A 26,568-nucleotide genomic window follows, 5' to 3' on the forward strand; every position below is an offset into this window, starting at 1 on the left:
GATGGAGACACTGGAAGTGGTGGGGGAGTTGTCAAATTTGGAAAGTAAACAATTTTCCAAATAATGAAATCCTGTGTGGAAGACAATCATGTTTTGTGACCTACTTTAGTTGGATTTGCTTGTGACCTTTTCTAATTCTGGCTGATTTTGTTATTTAATGAATTGACCTTTGATTCTGTGAAGCCACTTCAGTGCTAAATGCAAAGATTTAATAACTAGAACTGTTTGATAAGTGACCTTTATTACACAGCTATTTCTCTTTGCTAGAGAAATGGCACTGTTTTGCGAGTTCTAATTCGCAGTTTTAATTATCTTTTCTATTGTCTGTAAGCTTGCACAGGAAATGGAAAGGTCAGACATTTCATTTTCTTTACTGATTAAAATATAAGTGTTCCTCAACAGTTACAATGTATCATTCAGGAAAAAGATGGGACTATTTGTCAGAACCATACCCAGCTGCTCTGCTGAGGTCTTCTACATCCTTCTGGTCAGCAAAAAAATGAGACATTTTCTAGCAGTAATAACAGCTCAGCCCCCTTGCTGTTTAGAGATGAGATAAACATCTAAGTACATGAAAAGAGAAGAAAACCTGTATGGTTCTTAATGTTTTTGTCTTTAACTTGTGTATTTATGATGCAAGTGAATGAAGATCTTGTGAAAGGTGAACCTTGGCCTGATTTTCTGGGTCCACAGAGGGTAAGAAGTAACAGCAAAAGTTTTTGTGTGGTCTTGCCAATCTGTTTCAATCCCACTGCTGCTGGACCATCTCTGCAGATGAGAGGGCAGCCTGGACTGCCTGGCTAACCTATTTGTATTGTATGTGGATTCATGTGTGTTACTGAAACCACCCTTCTCATCTGTGACACAAACCAACACCACAAACTGGGGGCCTGTCTCTATATGGGGTTCAATGAGTGAATATTGATGTCTATTTTCTCATATGTTGAGGGAGATATGATGGAGGCAGTGGAATATCTATCATAGGTCTCAGCCTCCTAACTCTGGGATCTCTGTTGGGAAATGTGCATACTGGGACATGTTAAATCTCTACATTGTAAAAATATTTATTGTGAGATAGAGCTGGGAGGGCATTAGCCTCTGACTCTGTTCAAGAAGAGCAGATTATATATTGACCTAGTGTAGGCATTCAGTATTATGAAAGCACTTTATAAATTGGAACAAGATAAATGAATCACAACAAAAGAGCTAGAAAACCAGGGGACACAGTTGCAGGAGTGAGTGTACTCAGCTTATTCAAGCAGAACACTTGCACTCAGTGAATAGAAAATGTGCAATGCATTTCTAACTAAGGTGAGGACATTCAAACAATTCCAAATTTAAGAGCAGCTCCATTTTAATGGAGAAGGAAGAATTTAGTGAAAGAAGCAGCTCTGAGGATGAGACAAATTTAAATGGAACCAGATTCTCAACCAAATTGGCTTTTCCTATCTAGCAGTTTCATATTCAGCATTTGTTAGTTTGAAAGTTCTGCCTGAAAGCTATAAATTAATCTACTGGGTCTGTAACAATTCACTTCATGCTAGAATATGAGTTATGCTCGTGTATTTGTTTAGGTCACCCAGCCATGTCCTCATAATGTATCTTAGAGAGTATTTCTGTAAGTAAGCAGTAAACAGAAAGACTGCTCCGTTCAGCTGTATCTCCTGGGATTTCATCCCTGCTGTCAGAGAGCCATGCAGGACAGCTCTCTAAAACTATACCAGCTATAAAAAATGCATGGTGTTCTTTAAAGGAAACATTGGATAATGCTTTTGCATTCAATCAGGGATCTTTAGCTACTGGCAAAATGAGGAAAGAATGTTTTCCTGAACCAGCCACATAATGAAATCAAATCAATCACAACAGAGAAATTAAAGCTTTGAAATTGTGAGGTTTCCTGCACAAGTAATGCAGGATGTACCTTAATTCAGTACAATATTTGTCACCCAAAGATGAGATATTTTAGCTCTTACAGTTTGGCTTTCTTCAGATGTTTGTCTCTTGTCCTTGCATTATTCTCTCTTATCAAAGAATTCGGTTTCTTGTCAGCAATTGCATCCTAGGGTTATAGTGGTCAAATGTAGGCAGGCTATTCATCCACATCAGCTAAATGAAGTGTGATTTTGAAGAGAAATAACCACAAGTCTGATCAGAAAAGCACCAAGCATCCTGTCAGAGTAAATGTCCAAAGAACGTGACGGGAATTTTTCCTGAAAAATACTAAACTGAGGTCACTGGCTCCCACTTGGCATGACAGAGGATCAAGTTTGTGACCATACAGAAAATTGTAGGTTATCTCTGACCTGGATGATCTTCTTTAGGTTTTTGGGGTTTTTTAATTGATCTAGTTTTCATTTGATTTCAATTTCCGACTGAACTCTTTATACAACCCAATTTAAATAGAAGGCATTTCCTTTTAGTCTGTAGGTACAAAACAACAAAAAGGCATTTATTCTTTATACTCTGACAAATGGATCCTTATATCTCTGTTAGATAATTTTTTCTATTTTCAATCCATACTGGAGTAATAGCACCCTAGAACGTGGTCACAAAATACTGTCTTTGACTATATTTTTCTCAGGATTAAGTTCCTAATTCAGGTGTCACCAGTCCCTCTACCTCTCATTTTCCATGGATCATAAATGCTCTCTGGAGAGAGCAACATATTCCTCTGTCCACATCTCCTTTCCAGCTGCAGGATTTTCATACTATTAGATTGCATTTTTAGAGATACATTTCGCATTAGACTTCTGTCACAAGTTTGGGAATTGTTCATTCAGACACAAACACAGTTAAGGTACAGTTAAATTTCCAGCATTACTTTTTCAGTAGGTTTTTTTCCTATTGCTGACAACACCTTGTTAAAAGAGACACCATTGATCTAAATATTGCTTTCTACTGTTTCTTTATTTCCTTGTTTTTTAATGAAAAGAGTAACATTTAGAAGGGGAAAAAAATAATTATTATCTGTGTAGCTGACTTTGCAAGGTGGGAACAAAGGCAAAGATTGGAACTTTTCTATTTCATTGAAAAGGTTTGCATTTGTAGTGGTAAAGTTTTTGAGCAGCTCTGCCACGTGGGGATTGCAGTTATGTTTTTTTAAAGAGAAGCATTGCTATCAATTTGTTGTACTATACCTGTTTTTCTTTTAACTGAGTTTTCATTCTTCATGTTTTACAGAGAAAAACTTGCAATATATGTTATTGTTTCCTGTCTTGCAGCCTCTACATCTTGACTGTGACCTCTGTGCCATTGTTTCAAACTCGGGGCAGATGGCTGGCCAGAGGGTGGGCACTGAGATAGACAAGTCCTCCTGCATATGGAGGATGAACAATGCTCCCACAAAGGGCTATGAAGAAGATGTTGGGAAGAGGACAACCATAAGAGTGGTCTCACACACAAGTGTGCCTCTCCTGCTCAAGAATCCCGAGTACTTTTTCAAAGAAACCAACAGCACCGTTTACGTGATCTGGGGTCCTTTTCGAAACATGAGGAGGGATGGGAATGGCATTGTGTACAACATGCTGAAGAAAACTGTTGACAGCTACCCAACTGCCAAAATCTACGTGACAACGGAGAAGCGCATGAGTTACTGCGATGCCGTGTTTAAGAAGGAGACGGGAAAAGACCGGTGAGTCTTAAACGGGAGGAACAATTATAATGTTTGACAAAAGATACATGAGAAAAGTCCATGTGGGATGTCAGCTACTAAATGAGTCCCCAGATATGTTTTTAATGGATTGTTATACGGGTTTGACTGTTATAAGCACTTGATGAGGCAGCAGCTAGGCCCCATTTACCCCACCTACGCTACCTTCTGTTCATTCCATTTCTGTTGGCTTGAATCCCAAAAATATTGGATGTCTTCCTGAAATGTTTTCAAAGCTGTGTGTTGTTTTCAGCTCAATTTACTATTGATTAAATTGACATTTTATTTGAAGAGGATAATCCTACACAAACAACATTTCCAAATGCACAACCTCAGGATAATTCTGGATATTGCATTTTCTTCTCTGTTGAGATTCACTGTAGCTTTTCTTCAAACACAGACCTCATGGTTATGCATTATTTCTGTTTCTTGGTGAAAACAGGTTATCAGACATACTGGAATAGATTTAGGTTTTTACCAGTATTATGCTGAAATTCTATTTTCTACACTTGATAATGTGTATTTATGCTACTCAAGTGAGGCTGTAATAGGTGAAGATGTGAGGACTGTTTGGGCTCGTGTTCAAAGCAGAAACTGGATTTGTGGAATTAAGATTTTGTAACCAAGCTGCAAAAATTCAGGTCACCTGTGTTTTGGCATGGAAGAGCACCTGTCACACATACTTACTTGAGCTAACTAGGAAGGAGTTTCCAGATCACTGCTGTGCATTAATAGTAATTTTTAAATTTGTGCATCATGAATTTGAGGTTGGAAAGTACTGTTGCTATTCTGACCAAATTAAAGATACAGGTTTTCACCAACACTTAACATAGTCTGAAATTTTGACTTAGGTTTTGAAGTAGGAAGGCTTATTATCTTAAACATATTTGTTTCACTATATTATTAAACTGCCAGAACTTGGTGACAGTTGATTTTTCCTATTTTTCAAACTATTGGAGCATAAGGAGGAGCCTGCCCCTGTACACCAAGTGCACATGTTGCTGCTGTGGTTCTGGAGTTGGAGGGAGCTCATATATCTCATAAAGGTATCAAGGTTATCATGGCTTCTTTAGTTTACCTACACAAACTGATAACCAGAGGCTAATATATACACGAGATCCATTCTTGAAAAATGACCTTTAATAATCCAAGTCATCCTGTTTACATATTAATCAAGCTAAATATGATCACAGGTACATTTTTGCGTTGCTGTACATAAATTTGTTTATATTTATGAGTCAGTCAGGTCACAGCAAATTTACATTACTTCATCAATATCCTTATTGTGAGATTAGACCTTGAAAAAATCTCCTCTTTTTCCTATGAAAGAAAACATCTTATCATTCAATGTCAAAGTACCCTACTCTCTAGCCTAATCCATTCCTCTTCAACAAATTAACACATCTCAAGTTTTTATAGTTACGCAATTAACACAATACAAATGCTTCTTTTCATGTCAAAAGCAGATTGAATTTCTCTCAGTGCTTACAACAAAGTTCTTAAGCAGCCTAATGTCAAAGTGGCCCATGTTCTTTGTCCTTAAGTTTCACATTGCAACAGCAATGAATTTTTATGAGCCTGTCTCATGACCCTTCACATTGTTTGTGCACCTGCGTCCCTTTGACACCAACAGAAAATCCCACCACTTCTCACAGTGGCAACCAGGTAACATCCTTGTATCTACTGCAACTTCCATTTTTAGTCCTCCTTTTCCACATCAAGTACTTTGTGATGTTTTTAACATCATTTAGTGATTTTGTCATGCAGAAACAAGGGAAATGATTGATGCATTACCAGCCAATGCCTTCTGTATCTCAAGAAAACATCTTGTAGTTTCCTGGTAATCAGGGACTTCAGTTTGGAAACTGTTTCATTTTCATTAAAATCTTCAATTTGCAGGACCTGTCTTCTGTTTCTAAGGAGGGTCGTGAGACTGTTGGAGGTATGTGGCATTTGTGGAAGCAGTAAATGGAGAGCACTGGAGATTTGTGGGTGATGAAAATACTTTCACACATTGTGCCAGGCTATTATGATGCTGAGACAGACTCAGGTTCCTCAGCCAAATATTCCTTCAGTTCCTCAGAGAAACATCAACCCTTGCTTGGAATATTAGATTGAACAGAGGTCTGGTTCGACATGTTTCCAGCAAAAATTCTGGAAGGAAACCAATTTCAACTCATATTTAAAGTGTACTGAGTGGATTGCAACTACATCTATTTTAGTTTAATCCTAAAATACTGTCTTTCTGTACAGTGTATGCTATAATGCATAGTAAGATTGCAGCAGATTTCTAGTCTGTCGAGCCTTTAATGAGTTTTCTGTTTCTACTCTTTGATGTACAATCTTTTTAGGTAATTAGTGGGACTTTTCAGCAGTTTTATCCTTGTGATGCTCTAGTTTTTAAAGGATTTAGTGAGAAGCAGCTAACAGGTAGGTGCTGCAGTTACTTCTCTACTGCAGAAAAGCTCTGGTCCTGTAGTGCTGACATGGGAGCTTTATCCCTGACTTCACTGGGTGTAGGTCCAAAATCCACAGCTTTGGTATTGAATGATTTATTACTGATGCATGGAAGAAATAAGAATTGCCTCTGAGTATCTTTGAACAAACAGGGTTTTTTTTTTTGTTTTGTAATGCATTTTTTAATTCTACAGCAGTACAAAATGCCTTCTGATATGGGCTGTCCACACTGGGTAATTAACCTTGCATGAGTGTTAAGAATCTGGGGAACATATGTTCTTTCTGAGAGTATTTGTTAGTGAAGCAGTCGAGTTCAAGGTGGTGAATGCTCATCCACTTTGAATAATTGTTGTACATAAATAATATTCATTACCAGACATTCACAATTTTTCATTAATGCATTTTATTTTGTACTTCCCTAGAGGGAGCATAAAGCTGGCGGCTTCTTCCAGTACTTCACTAATATGCTGGTGTATTATATATATATATATTTACCCAAGTGAAAGGATTTAAAGAGATATTAAATAATTACTAAATGTGACATCTTTGTATGTACCTCAATCCAGAGAAGTGTTTCTAAAGCCATCTATATCTCTGCCATGAAATACAAATACAATGCAATATGATATAATAACATTTAATTGGTAATAAAAGAGAAAACTGTAGTCTTCATTAAAGCAGCAAAGCTAATTCTGGTCTGATAAAGTGCACTGAGCATCCCTAAATAGGTTTTAATTAGCTGGCACCAAAGCTTCACCACCCTTAGGGAGGGTAAAATTAATGAAAACTAGCAGCAAATTGATCAATGCTAGTGGATGTTCTTGCCTTAGGTGAAGGTGATGAGAAAGAAAGGAGTGTCTTTTAAGGATCATTTAGAAAACAGTCTGCATTAAAAGTCACTTTCAACAAGCAATGCTAAAATAAATCTGTGCTGATGTCAGCAGAGGAGTCTGATGTTTCCTGGACTGCAGGAGGCTCCATTTGTGTTTATATTGCAAACATCTCCGGCCAGCCCCTGAGCACTGCAGCTCCCAGCAGTGCCTGGGAGAGCCCAGCTCCACAGGGCGGGCAGTGGGCTTGGAGCATTCTGTCCCACTCTGTCCCACTCTGTCCCATTCTCTCTGTCCCTCTCTGTCCCACTCTGTCCCACTCTGTCCCATTTTGTCCCTCTCTGTCCCACTTTGTCCCTCTCTGTCCCACTTTGTCCCTCTCTGTCCCATTCTCTCTGTCCCACTCTGTCCCATTCTCTTTGTCCACTTTGTCCCTCTCTGTCCCACTCTGTCCCATTCTCTCTATCCCACTCTGTCCCACTCTGTCCCATTCTCTCTGTCCCAATCTGTCCCATTCTCTTTGTCCACTCTGTCCCTCTCTGTCCCACTCTGTCCCACTTTGTCCCTCTCTGTCCCTCTCTGTCCCTCTCTGTCCTTCTCTGTCCTACTCCCCAGCAAACAGCCGTGCTGCTGTGCTGGTACTGCTCAAAGAACAGCTGAACTGGGTGCTTGTAGTCACTCTTCTTGTGAGTAACTACTGAAAAGAACCTGCTGAGCTCTGCTGAAGAAATGCATCCTGAGCTCCTAAATTCCCAGTGAGAAATTTGAGATGTTTGGAAATCCAGCCAGTTTGGTAGACAGAGGACTTTCCACCTGCACTGTCTTAACTCTGACAGAGCCCATCCCATGCCCAGTTGGTTCAACAACATTTTGTAAAGATTATTAGCTGCATACACGTCTTCAGGAGGCAGGTTCACTGAGCCACATTTGCAGTCAAATGGTTTTTGTGAAAAACTTCTGTCAATATCTTGGAGAATTCTGAAGAAACAAAATTGCTTTTGTGTTTCTCTTCCAGAAGTTCTTAGTTTCCTCAGTTCATGCCAGATGGTGCTGTGTGTTAGGTTGTGAGAAAGCTGTTTTATCATTCAAGGCAGAAAGATGTGTCATTCTGATCACTGCCTTCTGCATCAAGATTCAAAATTTGGGGTTGTGTTCAAGCTGCCATTTTACTCAGTTCTGCTCACTAATTATTTATTACTTTGGTGATATACGAGATCTATGTTATACCTCTGTCTTTTCGAGCTAGAAAATTACATTAATCTAAAGTTTGGATTGACACTGTTAAGACAACTGCAGTCATCACAGCTTCACCTCAGCTAATATGTGGTTTTTCATGTGTCTGACTAATCTACATGAAGCTATAGTCTAGTAAAAATGTCATTGAAATGAATAAATGAAATTACATTCTCTGAGGTTCAGGTAGCTGCAAGTTCTATTGTTTGGTGATATTCTCTGTGAATTGAGGCAGTAAAGCTGTCAGTGTCCAGAATATCAGTTTTATGCTGTATTTCTAGTTGTTGGCTTGAATGAAATACTATAGTAATGATATTTTCATTTTTGGACTTGCTTTCATGTATGTATTGGTTTCTTTATCGAAGTTATTCAGAGGAAGTATAAAAGATTAGCTAGTGTTGCTTAATTTTTAATTTGCAGAAAGCAGTTTTCCTTGGGAAGCTGTGAGCATTGACACTCACTGAGTCTGGCTCAGAGAGTTAAATTTTGGCACTTGGGAAGTACATCCCATCAGTACTTTGTATTAATGTGATTTAAAAAAATTCTGTAAGATGAGTAAAAGTTCATTTCATTTTGAATAGAAAATGAGCAGAGTTAGGAAATATCAATGTCTAAATTACAGAACTTTAAGAAGAAAAGGATAAAAAAACTGACTCAGATTGACAGAGGAAATGAATAATGCCTGTTGGAACATTTTTAAGGACAAAGATTAATTGTAGTTTACAATTTGCTGTAGTCTTTATAATGATGACGTAATACCTGCTGCTGCACCAATAAAGTCAGCAAAAGGTCCTCAAGTGCTCGTGAGCATCTCAGCAACCCCAAAAATACATGTTTGATACAGTGACCATTTTTCAAGTACTCGGCAGTGGATCTTTTTTGAACTATTGCTTGGCACTTCCATTCTTTCTTTTTATAAAGTAATTCCTTCAAAAAATGCTAATGGATTTGTCCATCTTAATTCATAAAGGGTTTAAATAGTTTCATTGTCAGTCAAGGCTGCTTTATTACCTGAAAAAACAAGGGTCTAAAGCATGAAACCTTAATGAAATAAATAGATTTTTCATTATAAAACACTTAAAACCTCAGCATCTATTGCTGTTTGTGGTCAATCACCAGATGGTTAACAACTGTTTGGGGGTTTCTATCCACTCTTCCATTTCCTGGTAAAACACCAGTTGTTCCTGAGTGTTCTGCTTTTATTCCCTGCAGCCCATTAGTAACTGCATTTATATTCTTTATGAAGATTTTCCTAATTAAGATGAACACTTTTCTCTATTAGGCAGATGAAACTCAATAGAAGAAGTCCATTCTTTATTAACATGCCAGTAAATGCTGCTCAAAGCACCAGCACTTCTGTTAAGAAACACAGCTCCTACTACATTACACTAATTACACAGTAAAGTGAAACTTTATTAAAAAATATCAATATTAGCTATTATTTTGTGATAAAGCTGTGGCTGTTTATTGATTGGTGTGAGCTTAGAGACCTATTGATTCTGCAGTGGTTGCTGACTATAGCCATGAGTTGTTTCTTTTCAATTAATGATTAAAGACAAGGAATATATAATCAGGATCTATCCTAAATGCACTATCATTGTGCATTTTCACACATTCTTTGAATTTATCCATTTATGTCTTCTAATTTATCACATCTTCTTTAAGTGCCACTGGATCTGTTTTCTGCTTCTGATGAACTGTATGTTAAATCTTTACACAGTGTTTGGTATGGCCCTTTGCACACCTTTTTCATCCTTTAAATACTCTGCAGCTTTTATTGTTATGAGAGAATTGCTGATACCTCTCAGAAGGAGCTGTGCATATGGATGGGATTCTGGATTAGGTCCTTCAGGGTCCCTTCCAACTCAGCATATCCTGTGATTCTGTGATTCTCACATCCCATGAACATCCACCTTTGGAAAGGATGATGTAAGTCAGTGATTCATGCTGGCAATCCTGGTGGCATCCTGGCTTGCAGGGCTTCTAGTTTCGCTGCTGGTGGTAAGGATATTTTATGGTTGCACAGGAAAAGAAGTATTGGAGATAAAAATTGACAGAAGCATAGATTTTGAATGAAACCTTTGGTGTTCATCTTCCATAGTGCAATGTTTTTCGCTTTTCAGATCACAGCATGTAAAATAGATATTGATGTTCCTAAAGGAGCTTAAAAATTTGAAGGAATAGAAATATTTTTTTAAATCTAAAATTCTTTTTTAAAAAAAGATAAATCAATCTATTTTTTAAAATTCAGCCTTGCTGCCAGGTGAAGTAATTGTCTTGAAAAACACAGAGTGATTACCATTGAAGTCTATACTTATTACCTGTTGTCACACAGCAATTCTTTTCTAAGAGATATTAAACAGATTAGGAGATAAATGTAATGTTGCTATTGCTTAAATGTGATACCTGTTGCTTAGTAGTAAATGTGAGGTTTCTAATGGAAGCTCCCTGAAGAGCTCTGAGCTGAATTTATAGTGCTAAGTAAAATAAAATACTGGAATCAAACTGCATGAGATGCACTGGGAGGTTTGTGCTACAGAGCTGCTGCTCAAGTGAGGACAGCAACTTTAGGAGACAGGGAGTAAGACTCTACAATAATATCTTGCTTTGGCTAGAGAAGAGTTTCTGTACATCTCTCCAACCACTAACTAGTCAAATTTATTAGAAACTACTTTTGTAAGAAAAGGTGTATGAGAACTCTGATACATATCTCACGAAATGATATTTAGAAGAGATTGTCATCTCAAGCCTTTGTACAAGTAAAGAGCACAGCAAAAGAAAATCTGTTTGAAAAGAGAAAAAGTTTAGCCTGAACTTTTGCTTGAGTATTTTATCTTAAAATGTGGAAAGATTAGTAAACTAATTCTGCATGGAAAATTTCATTTGTAAGAAGTCAGGCCTGTGTGAGACCTCATAGACATAGGCAGGAGGAGGACTAAGGGGAAATGGGAATTTTTGTGACTCATTGTGTTAATTTAGAACTCATTGTTAACTAGGTGCTTGCTTGTGCACATCTTCAATATGTATTTTTACCCATATGAAAACAAAACAGATATTCTACATATTTTTATTTCTGTGTTTGTTATCCCCCATAAAGAATATAGGCTGCAATTTCAGAACAGTGAAACTGTTCAAATAGATGGTCTATAGCACATGCCTTTGAAGGTGACTCAGGATTCATAGCAATGCTTCTTGGGGAGCCTGATGTGCTATTGGGATATGCTGCAACCTGTGTTTAGAAAACAATCACTCCTACACAGTTCCTGTGATACTCAACTTCTCTGAGCTTTTAACCATGAGGCAGCTCTGCATTTGAAGAGTAGCATGCACAAGAGCAGCATGTACAATTTTTGTCAGAGATTCACATCTTCAGCAGGTTTTGGAACTTTCAACAGTCTGGAAAAACATAACTGTAACAGTGGGGATTTATTATGAATCTTCGCTCTTATGTCTTCGAACAGTTTGTGTGAAGTCTCAGATATTGACCAGCATGGTGCTTAGTTTGTGTTTGAAGGGAAGTAATTTTTTATACAGATGTTCTAAGATTCAGCTGTTCTATTTTCAGGATTTTGTAAGCAGTTCCTGATTGTGGGAGCATTCAGTACAGTTGGAACCACTTACCAGAGACACCACTCAGAACCTGAGCAGCCCTGTCTGGTGCATTAGAATTCAGTAAACATGCAACTGCAGTAGAAGAAAAGGTTTTTAACTGCTCATATTTGTTCTTTACAAGTTTCTTGTTGGTATCTTGTTAAGCATATCCTTAAATTTAGAGAGTTCTTTTTCTTTGTTTTTTGTTTTTTATTTAAATCAAGTTGTGCCAGCACGCATATTCTCTCTGCTATAGTCCTACAAGTTACAGAAAGGAGGCATAAACTCCCTGTCTAATAACATTCTCTACATGATTCATTAAAACTTTCAGAGCACTAGATTTTCTGCAAAGCTTTAAAAATTGCTGCAGATGATGTCACAAGTGTAGAAAAAGTTAGAGAAAGGAAAGAGTTAGCAGATGAAATTCGAAAAAACAAACAGCATGATTTTATCTTAACAATAAAAACAAAGATAAATGTCAGAAATATGTGCTCTGTGTTCAGTTTGCTCTCCATATGTTTCAGAATTTTTCTTGAATAAATTCATTAGATTTTCTAGTACTGCTGTCTCCAAAAAGTGTCCTAAATACTTTCCATGAGACCATTTCTGAAAAATGTTGCAGGTATCACTTAAGTCTCAAAATGCCTTTGTGAGGCAAAGGATATTTGTCCCCTTTTTACAACCTGACTGCTCTGAGAGAAAAGGACACCAGGGGAAAGCAGAAACTATTGCTGTGCAGAAATTCATGCCCATAGGCTTTTTGAATATTGTATGCTTACCATGAAGGCATTTCAATCTCATACAGTCCTGATTTGGGGTTGAAGTGGTCTGGAAGTGCACTATGGAACAAATTTCTGCTGCCCTATAACCTGTTTTCAGCCAAACATGGTAAATGTTACTGCATTTCCTTCTATATGAAATCAGCAGTCTCCTGACATTTTAAAATCAATCAAAACAGCAAGAAAAGAAAATAATCTAAAGAGTATGTGCAAAACGCTATTCCTCTAAAAGAAGATTTTTTGTTTCATTTTTAAAGTATTATTTAATATATTATCAATATTCTCTGTCTATGCATTTCAGCATTCTTTACACACCTTTCTAGCCCTTTAGGAAATGTGACTAGTGCTGGTCATGTGTAGCTTTTTCTTTTGTTACGGGAGAATTGTGTCTTTGCCAGAGCTCAGTGGTTGTGGATTTTCACTCATTCTGTTTGTGCTGCTCTGATTTTATATAAGTGATGACACTGTTGAAATATGTTTCGTGTTTGGAGAAGAAGCAAGCAGTGGTCCTTAACACCTTAGGACTAATTTCATGGTCTGAAATTGCCTTTACCTCCCCTTCCAAGAATGCAGAGTGCTCAGGAGAGTTGGATTTCAGCTTGACTGTACAGAATGTGCCAGGGACTCTCTGCTGCAGTGACATCCCAGAGCCTTCACACTCCTAGAGGTATTTTGAGTCTCGCTCATGGAGTGCCTTTTGGATATGAAACTTCATTTAACTTTACAGAGGACATCCCCAGGGTATCCTCAAGCCTTATGTACTGCTTATATCTGTCCAATCATTTCCTGCCAAGTTACACTGCTTTGCTTGGTCAGAAGGAAGGCAATGAATGGAGGAGTAGCTAAAGCCAGTTCAGTATTTATCAGGGGGAAATGTAGGATTTCAGGATTTCTGCATATGGTTTAGGATGGTACTTGGAAACTATACATTGAGGGAAGGCTTATTCCAGTTTCCCTTCCAAGCTCCTACTTTTGGATCACTTGGTAGTTTTCCTTTGTTTTTGAAATAATCAGCACTAGTGTCATATAAATTTGACCAGTTTCAGGGTAGCACAAGGAAGAGAAGCTCCACATGTTTTCCGTAAACTTCTTTGGTCTGCATTCCAGGCCTGAGACTGGCGTGTAATATAAAGATTTTCTTCATTATTATGTTACATTTTCCCTTGAGGCTATCATACTGATTGCAAAACCACGGTCATCATTATGCTGAAACGGTGGCATTAATACATTGGTCTTTGTGGGTAGATTATAATATGAAGTTTCAAAATAATTGCCCACTAATATGAGAGGTGGATGTATAGTGTTCTATTGCTCGTAATGCAACCATTAAAATAACAATTATGTGATAATGAAAGGACTCATTATGCTTTAGTTTATCTTTGCATAAAGTTAATAGCTAATGAAAACAGGAAAGATTATATCTAATTACATTTTACATTACTTTTGCTCTTCCCATAAAGAGAACATTTTGCACAAAATTGTAGATTGGCATGCCTCAGTACTAAGTCTGTGTCCACTCTCCATGTGCTTCAAATTACTGTTTTAAGACCAATGGTTGCATGTTCTTTTTTATCAAATGGTATACATAGTCTTCACAAAGAACATTTTTGAAATTAAGTTATCAGAGAGAGTCAAATTTGCAATGTGACTATGCAGAACATAAATTTATAAATAAATTTAGTTTCTTCAGGTTTGAAGTGTTAGAAAAACGAAGGCAGCTTGACACCAAGTCAGTCAGTAGAATAATGCCTCTCTTTGGGTGAATAAGAAATGTCAAACAGGTACATTAACTACTATCTGTGGCAATTTTGATTCAATATTGTCTACAATACTGAATCAAAGTATTGTCAGGCAGGTGAGCTAGTTTCTTTTGTATTGTATCCAGGGGTAGAACATGCAAGAACAAATAGCAAAACAGGGCTTTGGCACAGATAGAGAAATCTCTCACTTTGTAGGTTAGGATACTAAGCTCTGAGTGAAGAATGTTTTGTTCATGAACGCATAGATAGAGCTCCAAAATTATCTTAATGGCAAGAAGACTTATTAGAATTAAGACATTTTGGTGTTTTTATATACAGATCATACTACGCTGATTTTTAAAGATGCAGCAAGACTATCCTCCACTTTTTAATATTTTGCATATTTTTAAACATAATTAATTTTTTGAATGTTACCTTTAAATGCCAAAGTCATGGAGGTGGGAATTATATAATCTAATCCATTTCACTCCAGAACAGAATTAAGATATACTAATTAAGCAGTTACAAAGTATAATTGTATGGCTTTTACTAGGTATTACATGAAATTACATCAACAGAAAATCTCTTTGGTATAATTGCATGATATTTAATTAATTTATGTTCCAGTGAGCTAAATGGTGGGCTGAGTTTGAGAGCCACAGTGTGCATGGTTTTAGGGTGTTTAGAGTGTTTTAGTGTTACTGTCTGAGGCTCTGTTTGAATGCCAGGACAGCTCAGTGCATACTAAGGCACACCTTTTCTGTTAGTCTTGAGGCCTGGTCCCAAATAATTCCTGAAGCATTTCAACTTTCAAGCCTTCTCTTACACCTGTCTCAGACTCTTCCATTTGTTATTAGCTGACTCAAATCACAAGCTGTAATGTCGCTGTGTTTTGGTCACAAACTCTTTCTTCTCCATGCTTCTCTTACACTTCCTCTTTGTGATCACAGAATCACAGGATTGTCAGCGTTGGGGGCTGATCTGGAGGTCATCCACTCCAGCCCCCTGCCAAGGCTGGGTCACCAGAGCAGCTGCACAGAACGCGCCCAGATGCCTTTGCAATGTCTCCAGTGATGGAGACTCCACGACTTCCCTGGGCAGCTGTTCCAGCGCTCTGCCAGCCACAGTGTAAGGAACTCGTTCCTCGTGTTAACGTGAGACTTCTTTTGTCTTGATTTATGGCCACTGCTCCTTCCTTTGTCCTGTTGCTGGGCTCCACTGAAAAAGACTTGCCCACCTTTCAGATATTTATGTTATTTATGAGATCCCCTCTCAGTGTGCTCTTGTCTAGACTAAATGGGCCCAGCTCCCACAGTTTCTCCTCACAAGAGAGATGCCCCAGACCCATCATCATCATCTTTGTGCCCTCTGCTGGACCTTCTCCAGAAGCTCCTTGTTTTTCTTATCCTGAGGAGCCCAGAACTGGAGACAGTACTCCTGATATGCCTCACCGGGGCTAAGAAGATGGGGAAGATCATCACTCACAACCTGCTGGCCACACTCTTCCCAATGGGATACTTGTTTCTCTATTACATGTTCCTTTACTTTCTTGAAATATTTTTTCCTTTTCTGATTTTTTTTAAATGGATATTTTGGACATTTTTTCCTCTTTTATTTCTGCCTCATTGTTTGTAACTATCTCATCCATACAGCTTTCTTCTTTCAGCCTTTAGTCCTTTTATTGTAAAACATATTGCCTCGAACACACCTCCTGTTTTCAGCACAATCTCTTTTAAAACAGCTCACAGAGCTGCAAGGTATGTGATGAAGAGCAGCTTTTCCCTCTGTGCCCTTGTCTTTGCCCTTGCCCTTGTGCTTCCTCATTCACTTGAATCCTGGTGCAGAGCACCTGAAAGTCTGCAGGTCCGGAACTGCAGATCTCAACTCAGTACATCCAGTTCTTAAAACAAAACCAAAATATCACAGTGGGGCATAGAAGCTGTGCGTGATTATTTATTGATGATTGTTGGTTACAGGAATTAAAACAGCAGGGAGCTCAGATTTTGATCAGAAACAAGTGATTTTTCTGTACACTTTTTATTGCAAAATGTGAACATAATATAAACCCATTGTGCTCCTGCTGCTAAATGCTAAGCCCGGCCTGACCTGCTGCATGAACAGTGCATGTTCCCTGTCACACAGGTATGTAGCTCTGTGTATGTGAGCATTGATTATTGCCATATAACAGCTTGAGCTGTTATAAGGCAATTTTTATATATGTGAATATAGGATCTTTCACAACTGCTCTCAAGTGTGCCAACCACCTCGCACAGTGTGATCTCCAAGTGAAAAGCAAAGGGACCTGGGGCTGGGCAGCCTTTCTGTGGGCTCCCAGCGCGGGAGTGTTCACACAGAGACTCTCTGCATGTGCTGGCAGTGAGCAGAGTGCATGTGCTTTGCTTTTTGTAAGCACTTTTCTATTATAAATGTACAAGATAGCCAGCCTGGCAGTGACTTTTAAGTCGATAGTTATAATTTATTTGCTTTTAGTTTTTGTAACATCACCGACTGCTAAGGGAATTGATGCTTAATACATTTCTAAATAAGTAAAACTAAAGTATAAATAAATTATGCCTGGTTTATTAGTCCAGGTGTTTTCAGCATTGCTCAAAGTGGTTTGATGACAGCTACCAGCACTAGCAGTGGAAAAAAAAACTTGATTTCACAGTGATTATTGTCATTATAATAAACCATAATTGAAAGATTACAAAATTGATTCTTTTAAAAATTAATGTTGCATGAGTGAGCAGGCTCTGTGACATTCAGATTTTTTTCACTGTTACTTGGAATGAAAGTGGCTTATTTTATTTCCTGGCAGAAAACTGCTGATTTTCAAACAATCACATTAGAGAAAACAGTCCCAGAGGGTTACAGGAGGCAACAGACCTGTGTCATTAGGCTTTACCCTTTCCTGATGGGTTCGGAGAAGAGCCAGAAACAAAAGAAAGTTACATTCATTATTGAGAGAGCCTTGGGAAAATCTGTTTGGCCAAGCAATTTTGCATGAAACGAGTGAGGAAATATTTGACTGCAAAGAGCATAAACTCCTTCCATCAATATGCAATTTTCTGCATCCATTTGTCCAAGTGATTATTAAGAACAGTTTCTAAATTTGCAGTGCTTTACAACTTCAAAGGGCTGTGAAAGCATCACCTAGTTAAATGGATGGAAGTGTTTTCTAATAAATAAAAAAAATGACCAAAGTCAATTGTGAGACAGTTTAAAGTGCAAAGTATTGAAAACAGCAGGAAGCCTGAGGACCTGCAATAGCAATCATCTGCTCCAATCAGGAACACGGAAACCACAAATTTATCTTTGATGATTTCCTGTAAATATGCCCTTTGAGGACAGATTGCCCTGCCCAGTCTTGTGGAAAATGCTCAGAGTTACAGTTCTTCTCACTGCAACATATGGATCTCAGCAAGCTCTGCTTCTCCATTTCCGAAGTCATCCTTCAGAAGGAAAAGTCTGAGCAAAAATGTAGTACTGCAAAAATGCTGGTTGGCATCCTTCAAGCCTGGTCAAGACTGGAAAACATCTTTCTGAGTTGTTTTTTTTTTTCTTGACCATTTTCTTCAGCAAGGTCTGCCCAGTTTTCCAAACCTGTTATCCTAGTGGAAATGGTTTTATTGATGCTTTCAATCACTTCAGGATGTCTCATATTTCCTGAGGACACTGCAGTATGAATACTTTTCCCCCAGATATGTAGCAGTGTGTGCTGAGGGCTGGGGAAGGTACATTTGGGTGTCTCTGAGTGCCCCAGGGACACTGCTCCAAAGGGCCACACCTGCAGTGTGTCAGCACAGTCAGGGTGGCTGTTCATTGTGCTGGGGTGACTGTGCAGATGGGGGGGTCTGGTCTTTCTTTCTTGCCACCTCTCTGTGGCACTTCACTCCTGATGTTGTGTTTCTGGGTCTGAACACCTGGAATCTGGGTTACAGCCAGCAATGTTGCATCCCACTAATTTGGGATTTCCAGTCGGTGCCACATCTCATATTTATGACACAGACATCAAAGAAGCACAAGAAATTGAGGTTAAATGTAGCTTATTGTTTCCCCATATATATCCTGAAGAGAGAATAAGCTATTCCATTTTAAAGCTGATGTTTATGCACCATTTCACATGGTCCAGATAGTTTGCAGTCTCTGAAGAAGTGTTCTATGCTTGAATTTACAGTAGCAATATAATCTACCACATTTGGTATGTATGTTCTTACTTGATGACAACCTCCTACTGGCCCCATGTAATGTTTTATTAAATAGAGGGACAGGTCCCAAGCCCATCTTTCTTCCCGAGATTGAAGTCAGTGTTAGGTTTCATTAATATTATTTAGCATTTTGTAGTGCATATCATCCACAGACCTTAAAGCACGGCAGGACGTTAAATCAGCTTTAATTTTCCCATTTTCCTGATTGTAAAACTCACGCAGGGAGTGATTTGTCAAGTTGCACAGAGGTATCATCCTGCAAGTCTGTGGCAGAGCTATGAAAGTACCCTTCAGTCAGGGTTCCCAGTTGTCTCTGATGCACTACCCTGACATTCCGAAGGCACGAGTGTTTATTCTTACCTGTGCAAGGTCATGCTTAACTGGGAGGGAGTCCTGGGTGACCAAGTGATGACCAAGTGCATTTTTACAGGCAGAAAGAAAAACCTGGGATTTCTTAAAATAATTAATTAGAAATTCTATGTTTCCTAAAATTTTGTATGACTAGACCCAGCTCTTGTGTCTTGGCCTCTGTGCAAAGATAGGTTTGTATTGCTCAGCAGACCCATGTTTAAAGATAACAAGTTGCAGGAGGGAGGGGTGATCATTAGATTTGGGAAGGAATATTACAAGACATGTTGGAGCACTCCATATTCAAGCAGTTGCTTTCCTGCCACTTCCCCGCAGTTAACATTGCCCATCAAAGAAAATTGCTAAATAGCTCTGCTACATCATTCTTCATTTGCATTAGAAATGGCTCTAAGCAATAACAGGATTACAGCCAAAAAGTGCCAGCACTTTATCATTCATTTATTTGATTTAATATATAGAGGTACCTGTTTGAAACAGCATTTACTTTTCTTGAGCTCATCATAAAAACCACTCTGAATGGAAGTGTTTAAGGTAATGACGACTCCGGTTAATTCTCTTAGAACAGCATGACTGGAATCAGATACACTACTTCTCTTTTCATTAGACATCTCTGAGCTGCTGTGAGTGATCTTATAGCATGAGAGGAAAGAAATTAGCTGTATAAATCCCCGTGTAAATAATCCACAACATGCTGCAATTCTTCTTACTCAGCTGGTGAATGGTAAGCTCGGAAGCCTTTGTGGTGGTGTCCAGGTGGCATTAATAGAACCTGATGCAAACTTTTTGTTTTAAAAAAGGCAGAAAAGCCATACTTGCTTTGTGCTGCAGATTTCTCTTCACCTGCACTGTGAATTGAGCAGTGTTACAGCTTTCTCAGCCAGCCATTACCACCTTATTCCCCTCTTCTCACTGCCACCAAATCCCTGTAAATCCAAACCTGGCCTCAACAGCAGATCTCTAATCTGTTTTTCAACATGCACATCCCCCACCAAAGTCAGGAGGTCAGACGTTGTGTTGCACTTTTGTTCACAGACAGGATTGATACATGGGATGCTGCATCAGGAACTCTCTCCTAAGCCAGAAAGATGTTTCAGTTCATTCTAGGAAATTTGAGAGCTGGCAGCTAAGTTTTGCCGGTGTTTTATTCCTGTTTACATTTCTTGATCATCAGTAACTACTATTTATTATCAATGGACCTGGCGCTAGTATAGGGAAAAATATTTTCCAAAGCACCTCCCTGACCAAATAGCCTGTATTACACCTGAAAATGAAACAGTTCCCTGAGTAATTTAGGTGTCTTGATTTTTTTCCTGTCCAATTTCCATTTTCTTCTGAAAGCAGAACTGGAAATACTACTGTAGGATGTTTACATTAGTTGAAGAAGCAGAGATTTTCTGGTAGCGTTTGTCTAAATTTCTTGTGCTGTTTTTCCTAAACAGGATTATGAAGTTCTGCATGTTTGCTGGTGTTGCAGGTGTCTTAGCATTATAACATGGTAGTAGCAATAAATAAAGGAGCGGATAGGAAGGTAGCATGATAGAGAATCTCAGTGAAAAACTTTCTGAGAAAATACTATTTAAAATCAGAGTTACAAAGTGCATGCTTTTCTACTGAGGCCTGAACTTTTTGGTTTCAAATTAAATGTTCACATAGAAGTTTTATCTGCTGTGCCTATTCTGCAGTAATTGATTCTTCTAATTCCTAGAGGAGCTCTCTCCACTTAAAGTACAATTGAACTCCAAGTTACCCTAAAATGTTAGTTTAAGAAGTTGTGTCAGCCAAGCACTGTGCAGTACTGAGTGAGGTGCAGGTGCATGCAGAAACTTTAGATCCTTTTCACTTCTTTGTTTCATGCCCTTTGAGTGCTAAACAGTTGGATCAGCAGCCTTTACCACCCTGTATTTCACACATACTTTCATTTCTTACATGTCTGTACCTGGCAACAGAAGAGGAGAATTCAAAATGGTATGGTGTGTTCTCATTCAGACTGGCTTATGGGCTGGGTTTTCTTTTCTGCTTTCTCATCTGATTCTAAAAAATCACCTGTAATCAGATGTAATACCAAGGCTAATAGAACAGCTTGATCTTCATTAGTATTTGAATGAATTTTCAGGAGAAAGTTAGAATTCTGCTGAACCATTACCTTATCTATCAAAAGAAAATGTATTTATAAGCCACTGTGTGGAAGATTATATGGAGATAAGTTGTGTCTTATTGTGTGATCTGAACCCTTAAGGATTATAGAAGTACTGGCTTTCCAGAATGAGTTTTTAACATTTTTAGTGGCGATAAATTTAGTCATCAGTTCTACAAAAGTCTGGCTGTAACTAACAAACTGTGTGTATCTGTATTTGTAATGACTGTTTTGATAGTTTCACATATCAGTTCAATGAAACATCTTCCACTCAGGGGAGGCATTTGGGCTGGAATATCTCATGACATCCTTGCCGTTCCCATTACCATCACTACACACTTAGAGTAATACATGTTTTAAAAATTGATTGAGTGTGTATTTACAACATAGATCATAGGACATGTTTTTTTTAATAGTGAGAAACTCCCAATGAAGCGTTCTATGATCTGTAGCATTGATTTGGGTTCTTTGATTTTAATGCTACAGAATACAGTCATAAAACTTTTAGACCCTTACTGTCATAGGGTGCAGTTTCCTGACACAGAATGCTAATGTAAAAGGCAGTAGCTACTGAAGGTAAGAGCTGATGAAATTCAAAGGCTTGCATTAAATATAGCTAACTAAATGAATTTGAATTAAATGTATACATTAATACATTACATATAAAATCTGGAGAAGTTTATTGAAGTGACATAAGTCTGAGATGAAAAATCTCTAATGCAGGTAGACTTTCAGTGTGTCACTTTGGAAGTGTGGAGGATACACTTTTGGTTTAGAGAGTTTACTCATCTCCCTTCAGGCAGCTTTCAGTAAGCATCTCTAAAAAGTATTTTTCTGAAAGAGTCATCTAAAGATGGGTGAAGCAAATTTTCCGCCCCTTCTCAGTTGACTAAAGATGGTTTAGATTAATCACCTAGACATTTAGCTCATGGTTAGCAAAGGAAGGTGAGGTAAATAGAGGTTAAATATCTTGTTAGATGTTGTATCATCTAACAGGTATTCGCTGTTGTGCTCAGTTCAAGGTTTTGGTAAAGGCATGACAGAGGCGATTTGTTCTTATCACAGCAGAAAGTTCAAATGCTTTGTCATACTCTTTTCAGTCTGGTTGCCTTCCTGGTTCTTAATAATTTTTTGTTTGTAGCAACATAAAACTAGGTCTGAAATTTAATTCCACCCTGGGTCAGAGATAAAAGGTGGCAGGGGAAAATGAGTGAGAGAGGTACCAAAAAAAAAAAAGAAGTTTTGCCAGATAGCAAGTCTTGGAATAGCTGTGAAGTATTTTTCCATAGATCCAGTTATAGTGAACAATATTGGGAAGCTTTTAATTGTTATACAGAAGTCCTACAACCACCCAAGGTGTATTAGAGTTCACTTGGATATAGAAAAGTCTTGACATTTTTCACTGCAGTCAGATTACTGTCCAAAGTTGCCTGGAATCCTTCCAGTGCAAAAATTGAGTTTAGAAAAGGCTGAAATTGCTTTGTTCTGGTTCTGTATGACTAAACCCAGATGGAACAGTCAAGACAATAGAATTGTGGACTTAGTGTGTGAGTGTGGTTGCCAGTTTTAGTTGGCTGCCTTTTCTTACGGATTTCATTCCTCCCGTTGGCACATTAACACTTGGTCTTCTAAGTTCTTAGAACATTGTTTGGACACAGACTATTTTTCACTGAATTTTCATTTTCTTTTTTAAGAGAAGGGGGGAAAGCTAATTATTTGTGGAAATGCCTTCTTCACTTTCTTACAAGTGTTTGCACTGAGTTATTTGTTTAGGAACACACATTGTAAGCCTTTAGCACGCAAATAGGTTGATAATTTGGCATTATTGATGAGGACAGAGCTTACTTTCTCTGTAGCACTCTCTCCTGGCATTGTAATCTTACCCTGTGGGACATGCAGATCTGCAGCCGGGTCAGACTTGCCCAGGGGCTGGTGTGACTCGGCTCAACATTTAACCTGTTCCTCCATGGGATGAGGGATAAAGGGCAGAGCAGTGAACCCACTGGAGGAAATGATAGAAGAGAAACTCTTCTTGCAAAGGAGTAAGATACCTTAAGCTGATGCTGGAGTGTTTACAGTCCCTGTTCAGACTTGTGTCTCTGTGACTAACCTTTTTTGGCATCTGCTGTCCAGGAGTAAATTACCTTTCCCATCGGTCGTGAGCAGTTTTTAGTTCTGGATGTTACTGTTCCAAATGTTTCCTGCTGTTGTTAACAAGAGTGCTCCCACTCAGGCTGGGGCCTCCGGAAAGGCACTAAATCCTTGTGATGTTGCTGCCTTGGGCCCCACATGCCCCATGCCCTCACCCCACAGAGCCAGAGCTGGGCTGTAGCAGCTAAAGGGGGGCAGCTGCCCCTCGCTGGTGGGGATACTTGGATCTCCATCACCTTCCCACGCCTTGCAGAGCTGCCTCAGTGGTAGGATACCTGAATGGAGAGGATCCAGCTCTGGCAGGCTGTTCTTCATTGTTCCAGCTGTTCACAGCTGCTCTGAGGCTGATTGAAAAGACATTTACCCCCCTCATGTGAATAACCTTGAGGGATCAGAAAGTCAATTGTGCAAAGCACCTGCAGTCAGTGCCAGATGTGTGTCTGGGAGCCACTGCAAAGGCGACTGACATTTGAAGGAGCTTCTTTAGGAACTGGCAGGTGGCTACAGCAACTCAGGAGAATTTATTGCTGGTGAGGGGGGTGCAGAGGTTACCTAGCACACAACTACTGGTATTTAAAAGCTCTCTTTGCACCTCCATTTCAGAGCAACACTGAGCATACATCCCCTGTAGTTTTCAGTCTGTTAGTTCATCTGTGAATGAAGCAAATGTTACATTAATTGGAGTTCATTAGTTCCATCTGGTGCCAGGGTGGGGAATGGAGACCCTTTCTTACCTTACAAAGCATTATATACCTTTCCTGCCAAGTTGCTTTAGTGTATAATAGTTAGAGCCTGAGGCTAATTAAATGTAAAGATTTGGAATTGTTTCTCCACTGGTCTTCCCATAGATACACACTTGGCTCCCTAGATCTGGCTGCTGTCTAAAGAAATTAAGACCAACAGTATTTTAGTTCAAGCAGTAGTATGCCATATGCAAGGCCAGAGATGCTCTGTGTGATATCCACAAAATTTGGTACCTGTCTGCTTTTTTTATTCCCTTTAATCGATAAAAATACGATTTCACTCTAGTTCAAAGGAAATTGAATTTTCACATAGCAGGGGAAAACAAATACCCTCCAGCATTGCTATCAGTGAATTGGGACACCAGCTGTCTTTTAAACGGGTCCAGCATATTGTCTCTGCATTTCCAAGTCACTCTTTTATGCTTCTATTTATTGTAGGCAATTATGCTTTGACCCAAAGACATAATCCTAGTGGAATTAAAAATCATGTGACCTCTTTTTATAAAAAAGCTGAGTCTGATTTTATGAAAAAGAATCGTACAGAATGAATCTAGTGCGAAATTAGACTGTAGTATTTGATGACTGTAAATGTATTTATTTATAACAGCTAATCTTGGTGGAAATGAAGAAATAAGAAATAATTAACTTTACTATTTATAAAAGAGTCTCTTTTATCCACTGTGTAATGCAGTCACCTCCAGGATGAAATGCAATGTTTGCTAAAGAGCATATAGACATTTAAGAAAGAAAGAAAAGAGCAAATGTGTGTTTGACACAGTGGGGAAAATGTGGCATGGAAGGAAAACATTTGCACAAAAATGTTGCCCCTTTAGTTGAAGACATATTTTTAGCTGGCTCTTGTAATTATTCAAACTGGAACTTGGTCATAAAAGTAAAATGTTTCTGGCCTTGCAAAAGGCACTCTGACATTTTTAATAGCTTCAATACAGAAAAAGCACTTACTTTACAGTAAAAAAGAACACTTACTCTCAGAAAGATAAAGGGCTTAATTTTCCTTTCACAAAGACCGGTTTTACTGATGATGTCACTGGAGTTATTGCAGACTTAGAACAGTGCAAGTGTGGGAGAAATCAGGATGATCACTCCAGCAGCACTGGGACAGAGGTGAGAGTGCTGCTCACTGAATTAACAGCTCTTTTCATAAGCCCGGAGAATGAAGGAGTAACAAAGGCTCCTTGGCTGTTGATGAATTCCTGACCATGAGCAGTGTGTCCTGGAGCTCCAGTTAAACCTTGATATACCAAGAGAGAGAGAGTGAATGTTACAGTAAAGAGCACTTTGCCAAACAAAATAGAAAGATCCATGGGATTGCTGCACTATTACAAGTGTCAGCACACAATTAGGGGTCAGTTTATATATGCAAAATGTTTTACTGAGCTTGAGTGAAATTTACAGCTTTCAACAGGAGACCTATTGAAATATACCACACCATCTGTGATACATGTACTGAAAAATTCTACTGCTCACCTTAGATCACTAAATGTAAATGCAGTATGTGCTATTTTACATATAACTGTTACCCTCAAATCAATCCACATTCAGCTAGTAATATCTAACTTCTGAAAGTCAGAGGGAGACTCAGTCTTCATAAATTGAAAAAAGGCAGCAAAGTGGTTTTAGTATCTTAGTATTGTTGATTAAATGTGTGAAGCTAACTAAGAAAATGATCTGCAAGGGAAGATGTTGTCATAGTGGTCACATTGTGTCATTGATTGGCATTAAATGCTAGGGACAACTTTGAAGATTTGCTTTTCATTATGGTATTAACTGATGTTCAGCTACTAAAATGAAATAGGTTTGCATAAGAGTTATGACTGTCAAAAACCATTTGGAATTTCATTCTGTGCAGAGAAATTAAAATTTTGAGTGATTATGTGAAAGACTCTTCTGAGGCAAGAATATGAAATCATGTTTCCCTTGTTACTGGACTTTAAAGATTAGGTAAAATTCTTACTGTTTGTCTTATCTCATCTCAAATGCTTTTTTAGTTACTGGCTGAATTAATATAGTATTAAATTCAAGAAATTATGGTGATGGAACTGTATCTAACTGCATACAGTTATAGGTCATACAGCTAATGCATGTTAACCATCTGGGTGTATATATACAAGAAATATTTATTCTAGTTTCTAAAAACAGTGTAATTGAGTAGATTGGGCAGATACACCATTAATTACATGCTTCAGTACAGTCTAATCTGATACCAGGAACAGAACACTCAAAATTCAGAATCTCTTGACATTTTTCATTCATTTCCATAACAATCAACCACTCAAACCACTCAGTTTCGAAGGAAATAATGATACTGGAAATGCACTGATTTTTACAGTATGCTTTCAACATCCTGGGTTCAATTAAAATGGAAGAATATATTCTGAAATTACAAGATTTGTCCTTTGAACAAGAATCTGCCGATGAATGTGTATGATTCCCATTGGCATAAATTTCCCAGATCAGATTACCTAAATCTTGAAAAGCAGAACAATTTTGAGGGGTCTCAAAGATATTACTGTTAGATTTCACGGTGTTTTACAGCACTTGAATATTGCAAAGTCCTTGCTGGAGTTCTGGGCCTGTTATTATAACTGTACTCTCGAAACAGAGAATGTGGCCCTGCCACTTTATCCTCTTAGAAATGTTAGAACAATCAGATAATAGAATTCA

General features: G+C 38.4%; 1 protein-coding gene across 5 annotated transcripts in view; it reads left to right on the forward strand.

Annotated features, from left to right (window-relative positions):
• ST6GALNAC3 (ST6 N-acetylgalactosaminide alpha-2,6-sialyltransferase 3) overlaps positions 1-26,568 on the forward strand; it is a 274,004-nt gene that overhangs the window by 138,046 nt on the left and 109,390 nt on the right. For 4 of the 5 annotated variants that reach the window (XM_072933070.1, XM_002190404.6, XM_032749872.3 and 1 more), the window contains one exon: positions 3,222-3,631. In XM_072933070.1, the coding sequence (XP_072789171.1) occupies positions 3,273-3,631 (359 nt within the window). In that variant the 5' untranslated portion in view covers positions 3,222-3,272. Of the gene's footprint in view, positions 1-3,221; positions 3,632-5,548; positions 5,592-26,568 lie in introns of all 5 variants that reach the window. The other variant, XM_072933068.1, reaches the window with a different exon arrangement.

Source organism: Taeniopygia guttata, chromosome 8 (genome assembly GCF_048771995.1).
Source record: "Taeniopygia guttata chromosome 8, bTaeGut7.mat, whole genome shotgun sequence".
NCBI classification, from domain to species: Eukaryota; Metazoa; Chordata; class Aves; order Passeriformes; family Estrildidae; genus Taeniopygia; species Taeniopygia guttata.